Below are 18,182 nucleotides of genomic sequence, written 5' to 3'. Positions count from 1 at the left end.
TACGGATTTTCATTTGTTTGAACTGATAAAGTCTGAGGGGACAAGCGATCTTCTGGTAAGCGTATACAATTTGTTTAGAATAAATCCATGATATGTTTTCATTAACAATGAAACAGAAAATGTCGAGATTACAGAAATAGCAAAAGAACAGCCACAACAGAATTATAAGAGTCAGAATTAACGAACACAGAATTATAAAAGAAATTCCCAAAAAATAAATAATTAAATATCCAAGAAAACCAGTAAAATATCAAGAGTCGATAATTAACAAAAGAAATAGTTAAGAGAGTCAAGATGTAATCAGAATTAAGAAGACAGTAAGGGTATCAAACCGACTTCAAGTTTTCCAAAAAAATTCCTCCAGAGAATCTCAAACGCTCCATGGTTTGTCAGAATCAATCAAATTCATAGGGAAACTGACACTCCGGAAATAAAGCACTTCTGAAAACCCGCTTATTCGCGAGCTGGTCGACATGCTGGAAGTTTGGCACCGAGTCACCCCTAACCTACTCTTTTCTAGACTGAAACGACCTCCTCCGGTTGCTGCAGTCATAACTTTTGCGCCTATGCGACAGCATCCAGTCGTGTGTTAACTCAAGTTCGCGAATATATAGTCAGTTTCACTGTTTTTTGGCCGGGTTGGCGGGTGCCATATCCCCAAATTTAATGCAGTAGCAGTAGTGATCCACAGGGGTCAACTGTGAGACGGTTTCGGTTTAGTGTATTGGTAAGCCCAGAGACACACCCACATAACCCGGTCCAACTTGTCACTCCAGAGCAAGTCTCCGAGACCAGGTAGGTGTCATGCATTCCACTGCCTGGTTTTAGACCAGAAGAAGAAGTATCAAAAAAAGAAGTCTGGAGTCGAGATCAGTGAAATTCTTATGTGTCGTGTGTATGGCCATTAGTTGGGTTCGATGACAGAATCAGTATTATACAAAACCAGACTAACGATTTAGTAAGTCATTTCCATCCAATCTATTTTTTTTTTCAGCATTTACATATCGATTAAATATCTTTAATTGTATATATTTTCATATTATTATTTTAAATAAATGAACTCGTCTTTGTATATTAATTTACGCAAAGAAAAGATTGAATTTAATTCAAAACATTGTTTTCTCTTATTAACAATTCCCTTTTTGTCGAAAATTGAGGGCACCTGGAGTCGTGAAGTTTAATAGAGTTAAAATGTATATTGGGGAGAAATATTTAGGCCTAAAATGTTTGTGTAATATGCGCTTCAAATAAAGATATTCCAATAAAACGAAATATGTCCAAATCAAGCAACAAGGAATAGCGGTCAAATTGGTGACATAAAATATATAAGTTAATATTTTGGGCTCTGGCCGACGCGCTGTCAACTCCAACTCTTACACAGTAGATTATTCGTCGTTTCTGTTGTATGTAAATTAGCCACAGACGCGTAAAAACAAAGTCTGGCAACGCTGTACATCTGTAAATAAATTTTGCATTTCAAACGATATTAAAATGGAAACTGAGTGTGTTAAAACAGTATTATCCGAAATTAGTTATTTTTAAACAGTGTTATTTAATATTTTGTGCTATTTTCTGTTATTTCCGTATTGTCGGAACTTTAAACAGTTCTGGCAAGTTTGAAAAAAGACGATTAAGAATAGTATGGTCAGATAAAATTATATTTTACATTTCTTCTAGAGAAAACAAATTAATATGTCCGCTATATCCGAAGGTAGGTACAGCTGTGAAAGAAAGACACGACCTATATGAAAATTTCATCCCAACATATATTAACAATATTGGATAATGCCGCTTGGTAGTCGCAGTGGTAAAAGCGACAGGACAGTCCACCTACTGTTGCGATAGTCTATAGATAAAAATGTATGTTTCTGATTGTTTAATATTTGTGATTGTCCTAGGTAAGAGTGCAAAATCCGACAAGGAAAATGATCCCAGTTACGCCAGTAACCAGGCTGGGTAAGACCACAAGTCTTCTGGGATGATTTCTAAGTTGGTCACTCGCCTTAATACCGAGGATTGTGACTTGGAGCCCGCGTTAAACAATAGGTCTAGTCCAGGCAAACCCTCGTCGGTAAAAAGAGTAAAAATATATAAAAAATATTCGATAATAAGAGAAGAGATACCTGCAATGGTGAGATTGAATAATGGAATAAATAATCAAAGAACGAGCAATTTTATTTAAAAATTTAGGTAGTGAACTATATGAAAATTTCATCCCAATATAGATTAACAATATTCGATAATGCCGCTTGGTAGTCGCAGTGGTAAAAGCGACAGGACGGTCCACCTACTGTTGCGATAGTCTTTAGATAAAAATGTATGTTTCTGATTGTTTGTGAATATTTGTGATTGTCCTAGGTAAGAGTGCAAAATCCGACAAGGAAAATGATCCCAGTCACGCCAGTAGCCAGGTTGGGTAAAACCACAAGCCTTCTGGGATGATTTCTAAGTTGGTGCCTCGCCAGTTTTAATGCCGAGGATTGTGGTTAGGAGCCGGCGTTAAACAATAGGTCCAGTCCAGAAAAACCCTCGTCGGTAAAAATAGTCTTTAAAAACTATAAAAATTATTCGATAATAAGCGAAGAGATACCTGCAAGGGTGAGATTGAATAATGGAATAAATAATCAAAGAACGATGCAATTTTATTGAAAAATGCAGTTAGTATATGCATCATATTGTTAAGTCAATTATCAAGTTTTGTACATTATATAAACTACAGTTAACAGCAGTTAACAAACAAGATCTTGTATGATACAAATACACATTATTTATAACACATGTGATATATTATCATTTAAAAACCTATTACCACAAATATTTCTTGAAAATATATCGATCCCGATGCTTTAATTCATTTGAAATCTTCATGACGAAGCAACAAACTCGGGGGAGGTTTGCACGGAATCGATAAAACCTCTCTCGGACTTTTAGTGACTCGATTGATGGGAACCGTTGATTGACAAGCTTCATTAACCAAGGCCTGGGCAGTACCCAAGCGCCCGAAAGCTTTCAGACAAATAAAGAAAAACCTTTATCGCCGTTGAAAGCCGTTTACGTCTCGATCGGAATTTGATGGTTAGCATTTCCGATGTCAAAATTGATTAGTGGAAAAATTCTAGTCGAAAAAAATGTCACGCCAATCCGGGAAGATATTCACACGAAATTTCCAGACCGGGGAGGTGGTACTGAGCAAGGAATGTCCCTCGAGACCCTCGGGCATTCCACAGTACCCAGATGGAGGATATAAGTTGTTCAAAAAATTGTCACTTTTATTAGGTGAGATTATTTTTGTAATTTAATTTTATTTATAGAGAGTTTTAACAGTTTTTAACTAATTATTTGTCTCAAATTAAGGAAAAACATCCGTGTTTTTATACATTCTTCAGTTCAGGACCACTAACAACAAACACTCCAGAGAACATCTTTAAAATTCCATATTTTCAGGTCATTTTCGTATTTATTATTTGGTTTGGTTTCATTTTTGTTCTTCGATTTGCTATGCCTTTTTTAACTTGAAATTAAACCCGTAAAATCCACAATAAGAGCAGGACGCAACTGATTGTAACAGCAACTAGCAACAACCGGTAAGTAACAGGTCAATTGAAAAGTCCCCGGCCTACCATAGTAAAACACATTTTTTTGGCAAAATTAGTCTTTTTAATTTTACATAAATCCCTTCAAGGGTGATACACTTATTATAGCGACCCTCCAACTTTTCGATACCATTTTTGTAGTACGATTTGTCCTTTGCTTCAAAATAGGCCTCAGTTTCGTCGATCACCTCTTCATTCGATGAAAATTTCTTCCCAGCGAGCATTCTTTTGAGATTTGAGAACAGGAAATAGTATCTGGGGGCCGGATCTGTAGAATACGGTGGATGATGAAGCAATTTGAAGCCCAATTCATGGATTCTTGATACGGTACATTGTCTTGGTGAAGCAGCATTTTCTTTTTCTTCAAATGCGGCCGTTTTTCGGCGATTTCGCCCTTCAAAAGATCCAATTACGCTATGTAATAGTCATTGTTGATGGTTTTTCCTTTCTCGAGATAGTCAATGAAAATTATTACACGCGAATCCCAAAACACAGACGCCATAACCTTGCCAGACGACTGTTGCGTTTTCCCACGCTTTGGAGCGGGTCTTTCGTGTGCGGTCCGCTCGAATGACGGTCGATTGGACATCGGGGTGAAATGATGAAGCCATATTTCATACATTGTCACATATCGACGCAAAAACTCGGATTTATTACGCTTGATCATCTTCAAACACTGCTCCGAATCATCAACTCGTCGTTGTTTTTGGTCAAAAGTGAGCTCGCGCGGCACCCACTTTGCACAGAGCTTTCTCATACCCAAATATTCGTGAATGATATGATGTACACTTTCAGTTGATATCTTTAGAGTATCTGCTATATCATTCAGTTTCAATTTACGGTCATTCAAATTAATTTTGTAGATTTTTTTAATGTTTTAGTCGGTGACAACCTCTTTTAGGTGTTTTGAGTGTCCGGAAACCCGGTATCAAGCCAAGTTTTTGCTTCAACTGTATTTTCACGCTCATGGCTCAAAATGCTATAATTCACAAACTAATGATCCAACGGCTGTCAAATTAATACACGCATCTTTTGAGAGTTAGGGCTAACTAAAAAACATATGGATTTAATTCTAGTAGCGCCATCTATTTGACAGGCCGGGCACTTTTCAACTGATCGGTACCCATGTGAGAATAGAGGATGGGCACGTGGTATTTTATAAATAAAAGGTATTAAACACTTTTAAGCCCATGAAGATATGTCGGGATGTATTTAAATAAAATGATCTAAATTAGACAACACACGTTATAATCTTTAACTCTGCGCCAAACGGTGAATACATGGGTGTAAGCATACAACTCTAAAACTAATAATAACGCGGGCCACAAAGGCATACAGAACGGAAACTAAACCCAATAAGTTCGAACACGTTTCATACTACAGATAAACTATGACCGATAAAATAAGCGGATAAGGTAGGGGTGTTGGTCACCGATACAAATATCAATAATTCGATATATCAATATTTAAAACAATGTGGATATATCGTTTTCGATATTTTTAAAAATATCCATATATCGATATATTTTTTATATATTTTATAGAAATATGTGGATATATTTAAGAAAAATTAAAAATAGTGAAATATTGGCCTAAAACAATATATATTTTTTCTAAATCTCTTAAAGAGTAACGATATTTTCAGTAACAAAATTCTCTAAGTACCGATTTTAAAAGTTTTTTTTAATCATATTTAATCTATGCTGAAAAAATATCGATATATTTTTCAGAATATATCGATATACCGGTAAAGTAAATATCGAAAAAGCCTTGCTCAGTAATAAAAGAAAGTATGTGTACTGCGAGGTAGTACTTTGGGTTCTCTTCTTTACCTGTTCTACACATGTGATATATCACAAATAGAAAACGCTACTGTGGCTACGATTGGCTGAATAAAAAACGTATGTCTTCGTGTTATTATGTTTTGTGTTAACTTGCGTTAATTACTATTTATTTAAGTTAATATACTAACAAAATGTAGCTCCCAATTTATTACATTTTATCGATTACTAGCGACCCGCCCCGGCTTCGCACGGGTGCAATGCTGATACTAAATTAAATACACTATAGAAAAAATATGAACGTTGTATATAAAAACATAGCGGCCCGCTCCGACTTTGCACGGGCATAAAATATATATGCCTATGTCACTCAATGAAAACATGATTAAAATCGATCCAATATTTTTGGTTCATTCATTACTGCCCTTGGCCTGCACGCATTAAATTTGGAGTAAAACAATTCCTCTTCTCCTATACTTACTATGAAGATTTCCTGCTATCTTTGGAATATCTAAATTCATACAATTTTTATTACATTACACATTTTTAAACGCAAATTTTAAATTTGTAATATCTCCGAAAATATTTGTTTAATTTACATGCTGTAAGGAACCATATTGATCTATATTAATAGCACACTGTATTTAAGGATTAATGCCGTATTGCTTAAAATAGCTTCGTAAATAAGCCATTTTCTCACGTAAAAAGTAAACAATAGAAATGGTTAATGTGGGTTATCCCTAAAAGATAAACATATACCATCGCGGACTTTTTTGTAGACCTTTTTATGGTGTACAATACTGTAGTACATTAATTTGATCTAACTCGTAGGGTTAGGCAGCGTTTTTGCTAATTGTTAAATAAGCCTAAAAAAATAGGTTAATTTACGACATCACGTTAGAAACCTCTAAAATTAGCAATGTTGCCTTAGTATATTATGCATGTATGATACATATAAACCTTCCTCTTGAATCACTCTATCTATTGAAAAAAAACCGCATCAAAATCCGTTGCGTAGTTTTAAGATTTAAGCGCACATAGGGATATAGGGACAGAAAAGGCGACTTTGTTTTATACTATGTAGTGATTGAAAATGAAGTTAAAAAACGCCAAAACCTTAGCCTCTAGAGCAGAATATCTCATTAAGACTTTTATCCAGGAAAAAACAAAACGGATAATAAATAAAATACTTATATTCTGACGTTATTTTACCATTTTAGGTATACCTATAGTACTGGGCCTTACCGTTTTCACATACCTTCAGAAGAAACGATGCGAACCAGAGAGGGAACCCTTTGTCAGGTACGAGTACCTCCGGCTACGTAGCAAGAGGTTTCCGTGGGGTGACGGTAACAAAACCCTGTTCCACAACCCTCAGAAGAACGCCCTGCCCGAAGGATACGAGGACGAAATGGACAATCCCGAGAAATGTCCCGAACAGTGAAGGGGAATTGATGTAAAATAGGAAAAAATACATTTTGTTTTGGTTATACATATTCGGGGAATTTTATTTCACAAAAAAAAAATAAAAAAAGTGTTGCGCCCCCGGGTGGGCTCGAACCACCAACCTTTCGGTTAACAGCCGAACGCGCTAGCCGATTGCGCCACGGAGGCTTGTGCCACCGTGTTTCAATAAGATATTTATAAACTAACATATTGAGTGTAAACTTGATACATATAACACTCAACAATTATTTTATGTGGCCTTAACAGAAAGGCACAGAGAACGCTATTTCATTGTATTTCATGAGTTAGTTTAAATTATGATTACAAATACCTGTAAAGAAAATAATTTATTAGGAAATAATTTCAATGCTTGAGGATTTCATACGCATCACGTTACTAACCCTTGACGTCATCTTCTACTGAACAATTAATTTTGAAATAAAACCCAAATGTAATACCTCGAAAAAAATTTAAATAAAATTTAACATAAATACAAATATAAAATGTTAAAAGATAATTGTATATTCAACCAGCATTATTCAACCTCTTTATGTCAAGCATCTCAATGAAGAAAGATGTTGAAGCCGCCCAATACACGGATGACACAGCTTTCTTCACCAGTTCTCTTTCTATAGATGCCGCTCAGAGAAAACTTCAAATTCAATTAAATGCCACAGTCCAATGGTTAAATTTCTGGAGGTTGCAAGTCAACCCCTAAAAAAGCCAGGCCATAATCTTTCACAATCAGAGAGACATCCGCGCCTACTAGCTGAGAGTGAAAAAAGTCTTAATCCCGCGGCAACAAAAAGCCACATATATCAGCCTCAACTTTGACCGTAGATTCTTATGGTCACCACGGATAAATAAAGCAATCTCCAAAGACTACGGTGTCGCTACAGTGCTTAACCATCTCATCTGCAGAAAAAGTAAATTGTCTCCGAAGTTTTGCTTTACAAGCTGCTCATCAGACCCATCATGTTCTATGGATCTAACACTTGGTATCGGTTTATCAGGCCAGAACTAGTGGAAAAGCTTCAGGTAATGCAAAATAAATTTCTCAGGCAACTCTGAACGCCCCATGGTTTGTCAGAAATACCCAAATTCATCGGGAAACACATCACATCCCTGTCAGAGACGTTCCCTCAGGTAACCCCGAAGACTATCCCCCCAAAAAGAGGTTCTTCAAGCTGTCAAAGTTTCTCATAGCCCAAATAAAGCGCTTTCATAGGCAATCCTCTCTTAAAACTTCAGGTAACATCAGAATAACACCGACACTTACAACATCTACGTGAAAATAACCATTTTCCGGCACGTGACAGAGATATTCGTTGTAATTGGACGAAATTACGAGGGTTTTTTCTTGTACCGTCGCCTAAATTTACATCTCTCGTGTACCTAACGGTCCCAGCTTCGTCTGGAGCACGACGACGTGCCGTTGTGCCTCGAAAGATCGCCTCCTGCCCACGCTCCCAACTTTTTTTAGATATGTGGGAGATGTATATCAGAGTGGTCTTGTATATTCCGTTCCGTTTTTCATCGCCCAGCTGAAGTTTATAGCGTAGTTTTATGAGATATTTACTTGTGCAAAGAAAAACGTAGACTTTTTAATCGTTAACCACAAAAAATATTTTTAAGTTGTATATATGAAATTATATTATTATTTTAGTATTGTTTGGACTCGGCACTACATTCAGAGTGAGCAGTTAGTAGTAGTTAAAATAATATTGTAAATAGATAAATAGATTTAAGAAAGTATTAAGCTAAATTGTGTATGTAGTAGAATAATTATGTGTATGTAGTAGAATATATAAAAAAGACGTGTAGTAGATAACAAGGTTTTTGTTTATTTTTATTTAGTTATTACAACGATTATTATGTACATATTTTATTTTAGAACGTTTTTTTTTGTCTTAAATATCTAAATTTGATTTTTTTTCTGCTTTTTAATGAGGTTTCTATATATTTTTAGGAAGTTGGTTCAATTTTTTTATTAAAAATATTTTCTTTTTCTTTTTTTAGTGTTAGATATTTACTCAATAAAATACGTAGCTATTTTGTTAAGTATTGCAATGAGTAGATCAAGTAAAAGTGCAGCCCGTATGAGGAAAAACAGGAATAAAGAAAGCATTATTGAAAATAAGGAAAGCTTCAGGCCCCCGGGTCCGCTGCCTAACCTAGGTGATTTGACGAATGTTCAACTAGAACAACAAAAAGTCGTTACCCTGACAGGGAATAGAACCCGCGACGTCCGCATGTGAGCTGAACGCTTTAACTACTATACCATAGAAGCCTCATTTTTCTATGGCTTCTCATATGATATAGTTAGTGTTTAAAAAGCCAACTAAACGGTTTTTACACTGAAACTTTCCGGTTTTCCATCACATCAGTTCAGCAATAACATTATACACAAATATCTGATTATTTTAGATAAAGAGACATAAGTGAAAACTTTTTACGTGCCTTGAAAATCGATTAAATCTCCAAATAAAATGATTATTGTATTTTACTCACCACAAACTTTATAGTAGTAGATAACAGTAGATATAATTTGTTAAGAATATATTTTTTCAATATATAAAAGCAAATTCGACTTATTCATCGTATAAAATGGGTAATTTATTTAATTGTGACAAGAAAATCATCTTCGATAATTATCCTTAACTAATAATATCTTATAGACAACGTTATTGGTTGAAGACAACCGCAGACCACATGTCTTGTTGTGAGTTACCTCTTGTTCTTTACTTTGTAGGGTGTAAAACCTTAATAATAAACCAGTGGACATTTCAATTATACAGCAAATAAATTCCTGTGATATTCACCATTAACTTTAACTAACAAACAATTGCACTTTTAGATTTATGCGTTTTTGATAGCTACCGTTAATTGGCTGTACCGGCGGTTAATTAGTCTTCTGTCGTAGAGAGTGGCGTTTGCCCATATCGCGAATACGTGTTTATTTTCTAAACAATTTCGATATTGCGTTAGCCACAGTATCGGTACGTTATTTTCTTCATACTAGTCTTAGTTTAATTTTAACTAGCTCTGGGACTTATCGATCATTTAGTTTCAGCATCAGATTGTTCTATTTGTAACTATTTTCAATAGGGAGTACGTCATTCGACTGAAACATTAATTACTAGTTTATACTGATTAGTTCTTTGTTGACTAGTTTAATTCTGAATAGTTTAATGCTGACTACCTTTATACTGACCAGCTTTATATTGACTGGTTTTATACTAACTAATTTTATAGTGAATAATTTTATACTGACTTATTAGATTCTGATTTATTATGTATTGAAAAATTATATACTCACCAATTATATACTGGCTACATTTCAGCATTATAATTTTGTAATATAATTGTAAATAACCATATACATGCATATTGCAGCCTTTAGTAACTCTATCTTTCAATGTTATTTGTTAATTTAATGGAAAAGAACGGACAACATTTTGATTGATAAGTAATAAAATATTTTTCACTGTATTTATGTTAATTTAGCAGCTATAAGGTAGCGTTTTTTGATTGACTTTTTCGATTTTCTGAGTCCGTCCATGTCTGTTCAAGCCCTTTGAATGTTAAACCTTCTTCCATTAAAGGTTTATCGAATAACAATGTGAAAATATTCCTAATTTGCAATAAATAAAACTATTACGAGGTACAATACATATGCAATGAATTATTAATAAATATCGTGACTAATAAAACCTATTCAATTTTTATTCCAACGTTTACTTTTTTCCATCAACTTTTGTTGTCATAAAACTATTTTTATTATCATCTTGCAATGAGTGACCGTCGGGTATACTGATCCCATTCGGAGATATCCATGTCTCATCTAAATACATATATTGAAGTAATAAGTTTTCCTACATTTTATTATAGGCTTTTAAAAATTGTATTCTTTTAAAAACAATATCCGGAAGTTCCATTAGACCTCGTCGATACTTTTGAGACTAACAGTTTCCGTTGAAATAATTGTACTAAATTATGTTTCTATTGAAAAAATACTCACTGTTATATACACAAAAATGCTTATATCTCAAACGAATTTTACTGGCAAGAGGGGGCCTCCATTATCTCGCTCCTGTTCAAAGTAACTTATTAGAGACGCTATTTGTTCTATTTGACTTTCTGACGGAATTTTCAGTCAGAGTAATAATAAGCAACGATTTGAAATGTATCAAAACAAACAATGCATTAAAATAACTTCTTATCACTATTTTTTATTAAGAATTCTGCATACGTTTGACAACCGGACGACTTTGGCAGGCTCGTTCGGTTATGTGTTCGTACTTATCAGACAGCATTGTGTCCTTTTTTAACTAGAATAAAGAGAAAATATTGTCAGATTCTAAAACCAATTTACAAATAGCGGCAGGCAGTTCATTAAAACGTATATATAAAATTACTTCGGATAGTCTACCTATCCTTTCCTTTCTCAAAATTAGTTCGTGAGGGAATACGTCAAAATTGGGGAAAATATCCGACTGAAATAGTAATTACTGTTTTCATTCGACTACCTTTTTCAGTAGTGATTTTGTCACTGTTTCACTATTTTCAATCGATAGTTCTAACAAGTTCTAACTTAATTCGTATACGCTTATGGTTTATTCAACGATAACGAATTTACACCCTTTTCACTAACGTGATACCACACTTTTTTGCAGAGGTTTAGTCTGACTTGAATTTCTCGTTTAATTGCATGGAATTCCTAAATCACTACGATAAACCCTGTGAAATATGAATAACTTGGTTAAAGTGACTTAATTAGACCAATTCAGTGGTGAAATAGACGCGATTACCAACCATCGACGGTAAATAGATAAGATCAGCTTAAGAGCCCGTGGATAACGATCAGAGAACGATGCGAATGCGAGAAATTGCACTGGTTTACGCCTGTTTCATTAACCATCTAATTCGCATGATAATAAGTCGTCAATATCGATATAAATCGCTGGGTAATCGTGGTTGCGGATGTATTTACATTTCTAATTCGATGCAGTTGAAAGCTCGATGTTAGATCGTCAAGTAAACATCTAATAAACTCGGAATAAAATACAATAATATTTTGATTACTATTTGCAGAACAACAATCTGCCTAATGAGCAATAAGTATTTCGTATGATAACTAGTATATACATGACATGTAGAAAATTACTTCATTAAGTGATTTTCTGTGTAAAATATTTTATTCTGAAGTATATATATATGTGGTAATAAACGTTTTAGTATATGTATTACATCATTGTCGTCATAGAAAAATGCGACATATAAAGGGAAGTTAAATGGGAACCCTCGTAACCAACTTGTTGTTTTTTAACGAAATTTGTCTTCATCGCGTCATTTTTATAGAATATACGGTAAAAATAAATTATTTAAATATAAAAATGAAAGGAAAGTTTTGTATTCTATGAATGGGCTACATTATTTTTCAATGTTATCTCACAAATGGATGCTAAAAGTACAGTTTTTTTAATTAATTACATCTTTCATTAGATATACTTAATACAATCTTATTTTATTAATTAACTTCATGTATCCAGTTGATTTCGAGGTCATCGTGCAGCTCTTCGTTGATTATGTAGCGGTAAGCATTAGTAATTAATCGTAGAATTTTGTTTTGGGTGTCTTGAATTACTAGTTGGTTTGATGTTTTAGTGCAACCCCATATTTGCAACCCATAGATCCAAATAGGCTCTATGATTGACTGATAAACCAATCTCTTTGATTTTAGGTCAAGTTGAGAGTATCTTCCGACTAACCAGTACAGTACTAACATGATGCTTCCAATTTAACCGACCATCGATATGTATGACAAGGCATTTAGCTGATTCTGCTTGAAATATCGGGCATCCATCAAGTGATATAATAAAGTTTTTATGATTTCGCCACAACGTAAAATTAACATGGACAGATTTGGAACTATTAAACTGTATTTTCCAGTGTCTAATCTATTTGTAATACTTATACTTATTCTAGAGCATTAGGTAGAGATATATCTTTTGCCATTATGACTGTGTCGCCGGCAACTGTTTCTTTTGTTGTTGGACAAGATTTGTCTGGGTTATTTTGGGTTTTAGTTTTTACTTTCTAAATGCTAGCTAATTGTTATTAATTTTATGTCCTTTTCTGCTAACTCTTGTAGATTTGTTTCTGTTATTAGATTATATCCTTTTCCCTCATAGTTATTTGGTTAACATTTTTAGAATAATGTTTTAATGGGATATTAGTAATGTTGACAATAACGAATTTCTTTATATACATATGAAACGCTAATCAACGATACATATTCAGTTTTGATCAATGACCTTTTTGGCGACCTTGTTACTAAAGAATCAATTTCTGGATTGACAAAACGAAATTACCTAACGGATTCGTTGTCATTGCGTAAGCGGTTTCCTTTTATTCAGACAAATCAAACACGAATCATATTTTCTCGAAAACCGTTAACAACAAATAGACCTACCGGCATCGGGGACAACGGTTGACGTACATCAGCTTAACCATACGTACGACCGCGTGATTTAACTCGATGTCGATTTTACGGTAAGCATTCCTGTTCGGTCGCGGCAATGTAAATAACTATGAGGGATAGAATTGGTCGGTAATCGTTTTAAAATCATGTAGACAAGGCGGATTCGTCTGTTGGTTTCGTCTTTCCAACATATCGTAGACGATATAAACTGCGAGGACCGTGCATGAATAATTTTCGGTAAGATAATTTTTTTTATTAATTACATCTTACGTTAGATATCCTAAGTACAATTTTAATTTACAAATTAATTTACTACTACTGTTCTGTTGTAGTTGCATCAATACACAACCAAGGCGAGTACGGGATTAATACATCAGTATGTATTTCCCAAATTACAATAGGACTAAACTATTTAAGCTAAAGTTAAGAATACACTTAAGTAAACAAGTTCGTATGGTTTGGTACGAATCTTCTGACTTCATGCGTGTCATCCAGTAGCTGTATTGCTTCCGCGTTACTATGTTTTAACAACCGTATTTCATATTCTAAGGTGAAGTTTTGGATCACTTCGTGTATCCACTTGATAAACCAATCTCTTTGATTTTAGGTCAAGCTGAGAGTATCTTCCGACTAAAACCAGTACAGTTGCTTAACTTTGAGTCTAATCTACTCTGCTTTTTGTCTAACGTCATCGGGATATATTCCAAGGTATTTGCTTGAAGAATCGCGCATCTGTCAAATGATATAATTAACATGGACAAATTTGGAGCTATTAAGCTGTATTTTCCAGTCTCCAGTTTATTTATAGATCTTGTTGATCGCTATTTGTAATTTTTCTACAGCCTTAGACAGAAATACATCTTTTGCTGGCCTAATCCGCGGTTCCGTTCTGTTCCACAACGTTCTGTTCGTCGCCAAGCGCTGAAAATCATTGTGGCGAACACTGGAACTAAGCAAAGTGCATGCCCACTACGACTTTAAACCAATTTTGAAACCTGTTCGGCACGAATGTACGCCGGATTCAGTACTGATCATGCGCATTTTCAATTTTTCCACGAAATTCGCCCCGAATTCTCAGCTCTGTACCCACCATCAGAATTCATATATTACCTATTCCAACCGGCTCAAGCGTTTCCTACCTCGTTGGTTCGGTAAACAATCGTTATGCAACGCTCTTTTACGATAGAAAACCGTCTCCTGCGATGTCTCATGCCGCCTGTGTGGTCACTTTACGTCGCGAAATCGTCGACAATGGAACCGCCGATGACATAGTACGACGCTGCGAGAGCCGTTTTTGCCGGACAATAAGCGTTTCATGGTAATGGGATCGGTTTATTTCGAATATGCTTCGATCGGTGGGGGTCGGGGTGGATCGTCGATTACCGGACATTATCGGTAATTGGCGGAATTAGTCGGGGAATATGCGGCAAAACCAGAAAATCCTTCCGATAATATTCCATCGTCATTTGATCGGTTCGAGTTTCTCGAATTCTGCGGATGACTGCGTGGAACTTTGCTCAGCGTAAATTGGTGTTACCAAAAATACCAGCCATAGGGAAGTATCGATCGATCGAATCGTCTGTTCAGTGATTGACTACTACCACAAGATCGTTATCGTAGTTATCATAAAATATTGAGAACAAACCAAACGTTTCCTAATCAAACCACACCAAACATTCCGTTTTAACCATCAAGCACTCAACTTATTCACTTGATTTAGCACCGCATAAGCTTTAATTATACGAAATAATTGATTTGCCATTGAAAAGAGCTTCGAATGGAAATCAAAAATCTTCTCGATGCTGTTGTCGGTGAAAATATTGTTACTGTAGGTAAATATAACTCCATGTGCTTTGTGTGAGTGATAATATTGAACAAGAAACACTAAAATATAAGTCTATTGAAGAGTGTTAAACGTGGAAAGATAATATTAAAAGAATAACGTTATGGGTACCTATGTTGTTAAAATTGTAACATCTAAGAAATGCTTCTTTGCTCAAATGTGTGAGAGCTAATTAACAGATTCGTTATTGTAATGTTTATTATTTATTTACTGATAAATAAATTTAAATTGTTGTACTCTTTTTATTATTAAAAAAGTATTTTACTAATTATTTTAAGTATTTTTAGTATATTATGGAAGATGACACTTACATCAATAAAATTATCAAAGTCTTAATTCAAATTTAAATGGAAATTTTAGGTTAATTTGTGATAGAGCTGTACAAGATACTTAATTAAAACACAAATTACAAAATACTTTTAAGGACTATGGCTATTTAAAGTTCAAAATACAATCAGATATTAGGTTATGTAAATAAAATAGAACTAATGGTGTCAGCCTATTAATCAGTAAATGAATAATTTCCTTCAATGAAAACCAGATTTTTAAATGTACTGTCGCACAAATAACCTCTTATTGGGACATGAAAAAAATTGCTAAAAAAATAAACCAACAACGTTGGAATCAACACAAATATTGCAATAGAGTCCATGGAAAATCTACTAAAAACAAACACCCTTAAAAAGAATGCTAAAGTAACAGTTGCAAAACTATTAGATTCATTAGATGATCTAATCCATTTTGAAAGTATACAAAATGATTTTGTATATTGAATGACCAAATGCTAATAACTATCAAAATAGAACAATTATCAGAACCCATAAGAAAACTCACAAAAGGTAAATACGTAATACATACAGTTTTACAGCATTCAGGAAAATTTAAAGTAAAATATCAGGATAAAACAATAAAAAAATATGTTAAAGTATACTATCTCAAAATAAATATTTTTTATATTTTTTGTATATATACTGGTGTCTTACTTAGTTTACTTTTTTGCTTGTATTATTCCGTTTATTGCAATAAAATGTGTTATACGATATACTATTTTAATATTTCTGCACTGTTTATCTACCCCGGAGAGTTAAATAAGCCAAAATAAATAATAAATCCCAAAGCTTCAAATCTTATGTTGCCAATCAATTTCATACTTTCTACTAACTACATCTTATACTTACACTATCTAATATTTTCCTGAAATATACATATAATTAACAAGAATTGGCAACGTAGCAAGATCAAATTTTAGTGCACCTAGCTGTCTTTTTAGCGACTTCGTTAAATATTTACCGATTTTTACGGATCTAATGGCTTCCGTGTTAGTAAAAGTAGTTGCCATAATAAAAATCCGTCAATCTATCATTAGTTGGTGCATCGAAGAGTCACGAGATGCCCTTAGGACGCCGACAAATGAACGGTACACCGGCGAGTGGGTGTCCCTTAAATCGGTAATTGATATTTATAACCAATCCGTCCAGGTGCAGCCTGATGATGGCGTGGGACGTCTCTGACAAACACAAACAAATTATAAGCGCTCTCATTAATTAATCTAGATGGGTCCGACCAGTTTTCGCATTATTATTATAATCGTGGCTCTTATTACCACGGATTACGCTTGTCGATATGAATATTAGGCGTTGAATTTCGATTGAAAATGCTGGCCTAGGTTGCGTGTCGATGGGTGGTCAGTGTTTGGATGTTTTGAATCACAATCAACGACATGAAAATAATAAAGACACATTGGGCAGGCGATATTTCATTTCCTGGGCGTGCTGTAAGGTAATCGTATAGGTTTCAGATTGTTTAATTTATATTCGTTTGTATCCGGTCATATTTAATATAAAAACTAATTGGCACCGAAATATTCGAAGCTGTACGAGCGTTATTAATATATGCATTTTTTGGTCTTACTATCACTTGTCTGTAACTTTACTCTCGAGTTTTCAATAACAATTTTTTCGAATATATTCATGACTCTAGCTTTGATGTATTTGACATAAATAATTAAATAATTATCTGCAAGATCCAACAGATGACAAGCAAACACACTATTTTCTCTGGATAGATACTAAAAAAACCAAAGCAGTCAATGTGAACATTCCACCTAACAATCAACAAAAGGATGAATCATTTTCCAATGATTTAGAATATATTTTTGAACCAAATGATGCTCAATTTTATCGTATCAAACTTGTTACGCCACAGTCTCCATAGTTTTTAACAAAGTGAGATCAGGCTATGGCTTGATAACACGACAAGTGCTGCAAAATCTACCGAGAAAGACAATTATAAAACTCATCAACTTGATTTCATTAATGCGGCATTCTAGTTAAAATATGTCCCAGATATTTGGAAAACGACCAAGTTTCCAAATTATGACTTCGAATCATAGAAAACCACCAAATATAACATTTCCAACAACAACCAATTTCACATCTAATCACCAACTTAACATCTCGAAACAAGAGTTTATTGGATATTTACCGAATATGTTTTACTTAGAGGGAATTACTCCTAAGTTAAAACGATTTTTCGAAATTCTTGAGACCGATTAAACCAAAAATTATAGTTTAACCATAAATCATTTACCATATTCGCTTAATTTAGTACCGCGGGAGTTTGGTTTATCTGAAAAAAATAAACTTATCAATACAAAGAGTATCTAAATGAATTTAAGAATAAGGTTTCTCACGGTTTTTGTTGGTATATGTACTATAAACAAGATAAGAGACGAATTTCGTAAAGTAGTGAGTCTTTCTCAACGTGTTTGAGGTGCCATTTAATTAGAAATAATTTGTATGTTTAAAAGATGCGGATTATTTTCAGGTATTTAATTTAAAAAAAAAATGTGTCGCCCCCGGGTGGGCTCGAACCACCAACCTTTCGGTTAACAGCCGAACGCGCTAGCCGATTGCGCCACGGAGGCTCTGCCTCGAATTTTGAACCCCGTATCATTGCTGTACGTCTCTAATACCTTCAATTCTTCTCGTTTTTTGTTATTAAATTGTTACTGTTCATTACAACCGCAACAGTTT

The 18,182-nt window shown here is 34.3% G+C and overlaps 1 protein-coding gene and 2 non-coding genes across 4 annotated transcripts; 1 reads left to right on the top strand and 2 right to left on the bottom strand.

Annotated features, from left to right (window-relative positions):
• The first annotated feature begins 1,552 nt into the window (after positions 1-1,552).
• Positions 1,553-6,870, top strand: LOC143204655 (cytochrome c oxidase subunit 6A1, mitochondrial-like). 2 transcript variants are annotated; one of them, XM_076417360.1, is made up of 2 exons: positions 1,553-1,711; positions 6,595-6,870. In XM_076417360.1, the coding sequence occupies exons 1-2, from the start codon at positions 1,693-1,695 to the stop codon at positions 6,816-6,818; spliced, it is 243 nt and encodes an 80-aa protein (XP_076273475.1). In that variant the 5' UTR covers positions 1,553-1,692; the 3' UTR covers positions 6,819-6,870. The 2 variants fall into 2 exon arrangements, with proteins under 2 accessions (XP_076273475.1, XP_076273474.1); XM_076417359.1 differs by lacking the exon at positions 1,553-1,711 and adding an exon at positions 3,097-3,276.
• A 44-nt stretch (positions 6,871-6,914) lies between these two features.
• TRNAN-GUU (transfer RNA asparagine (anticodon GUU)) lies at positions 6,915-6,988 on the bottom strand. Its single transcript has one exon. It is a non-coding gene; the product is annotated as a tRNA-Asn (tRNA).
• An 11,011-nt stretch (positions 6,989-17,999) lies between these two features.
• Positions 18,000-18,073, bottom strand: TRNAN-GUU (transfer RNA asparagine (anticodon GUU)). Its single transcript has one exon. It is a non-coding gene; the product is annotated as a tRNA-Asn (tRNA).
• Positions 18,074-18,182: the final 109 nt, after the last annotated feature.

The sequence above is a fragment of the Rhynchophorus ferrugineus genome, unplaced genomic scaffold, assembly GCF_030347505.1.
Source record: "Rhynchophorus ferrugineus isolate W39M unplaced genomic scaffold, kcgeb_rfMv2 rfM11, whole genome shotgun sequence".
Lineage (NCBI taxonomy): Eukaryota > Metazoa > Arthropoda > Insecta > Coleoptera > Curculionidae > Rhynchophorus > Rhynchophorus ferrugineus.
The sequence above is the reverse complement of the archived record's forward strand: the minus strand, read 5'-3'. Positions and strand labels throughout refer to the sequence as shown.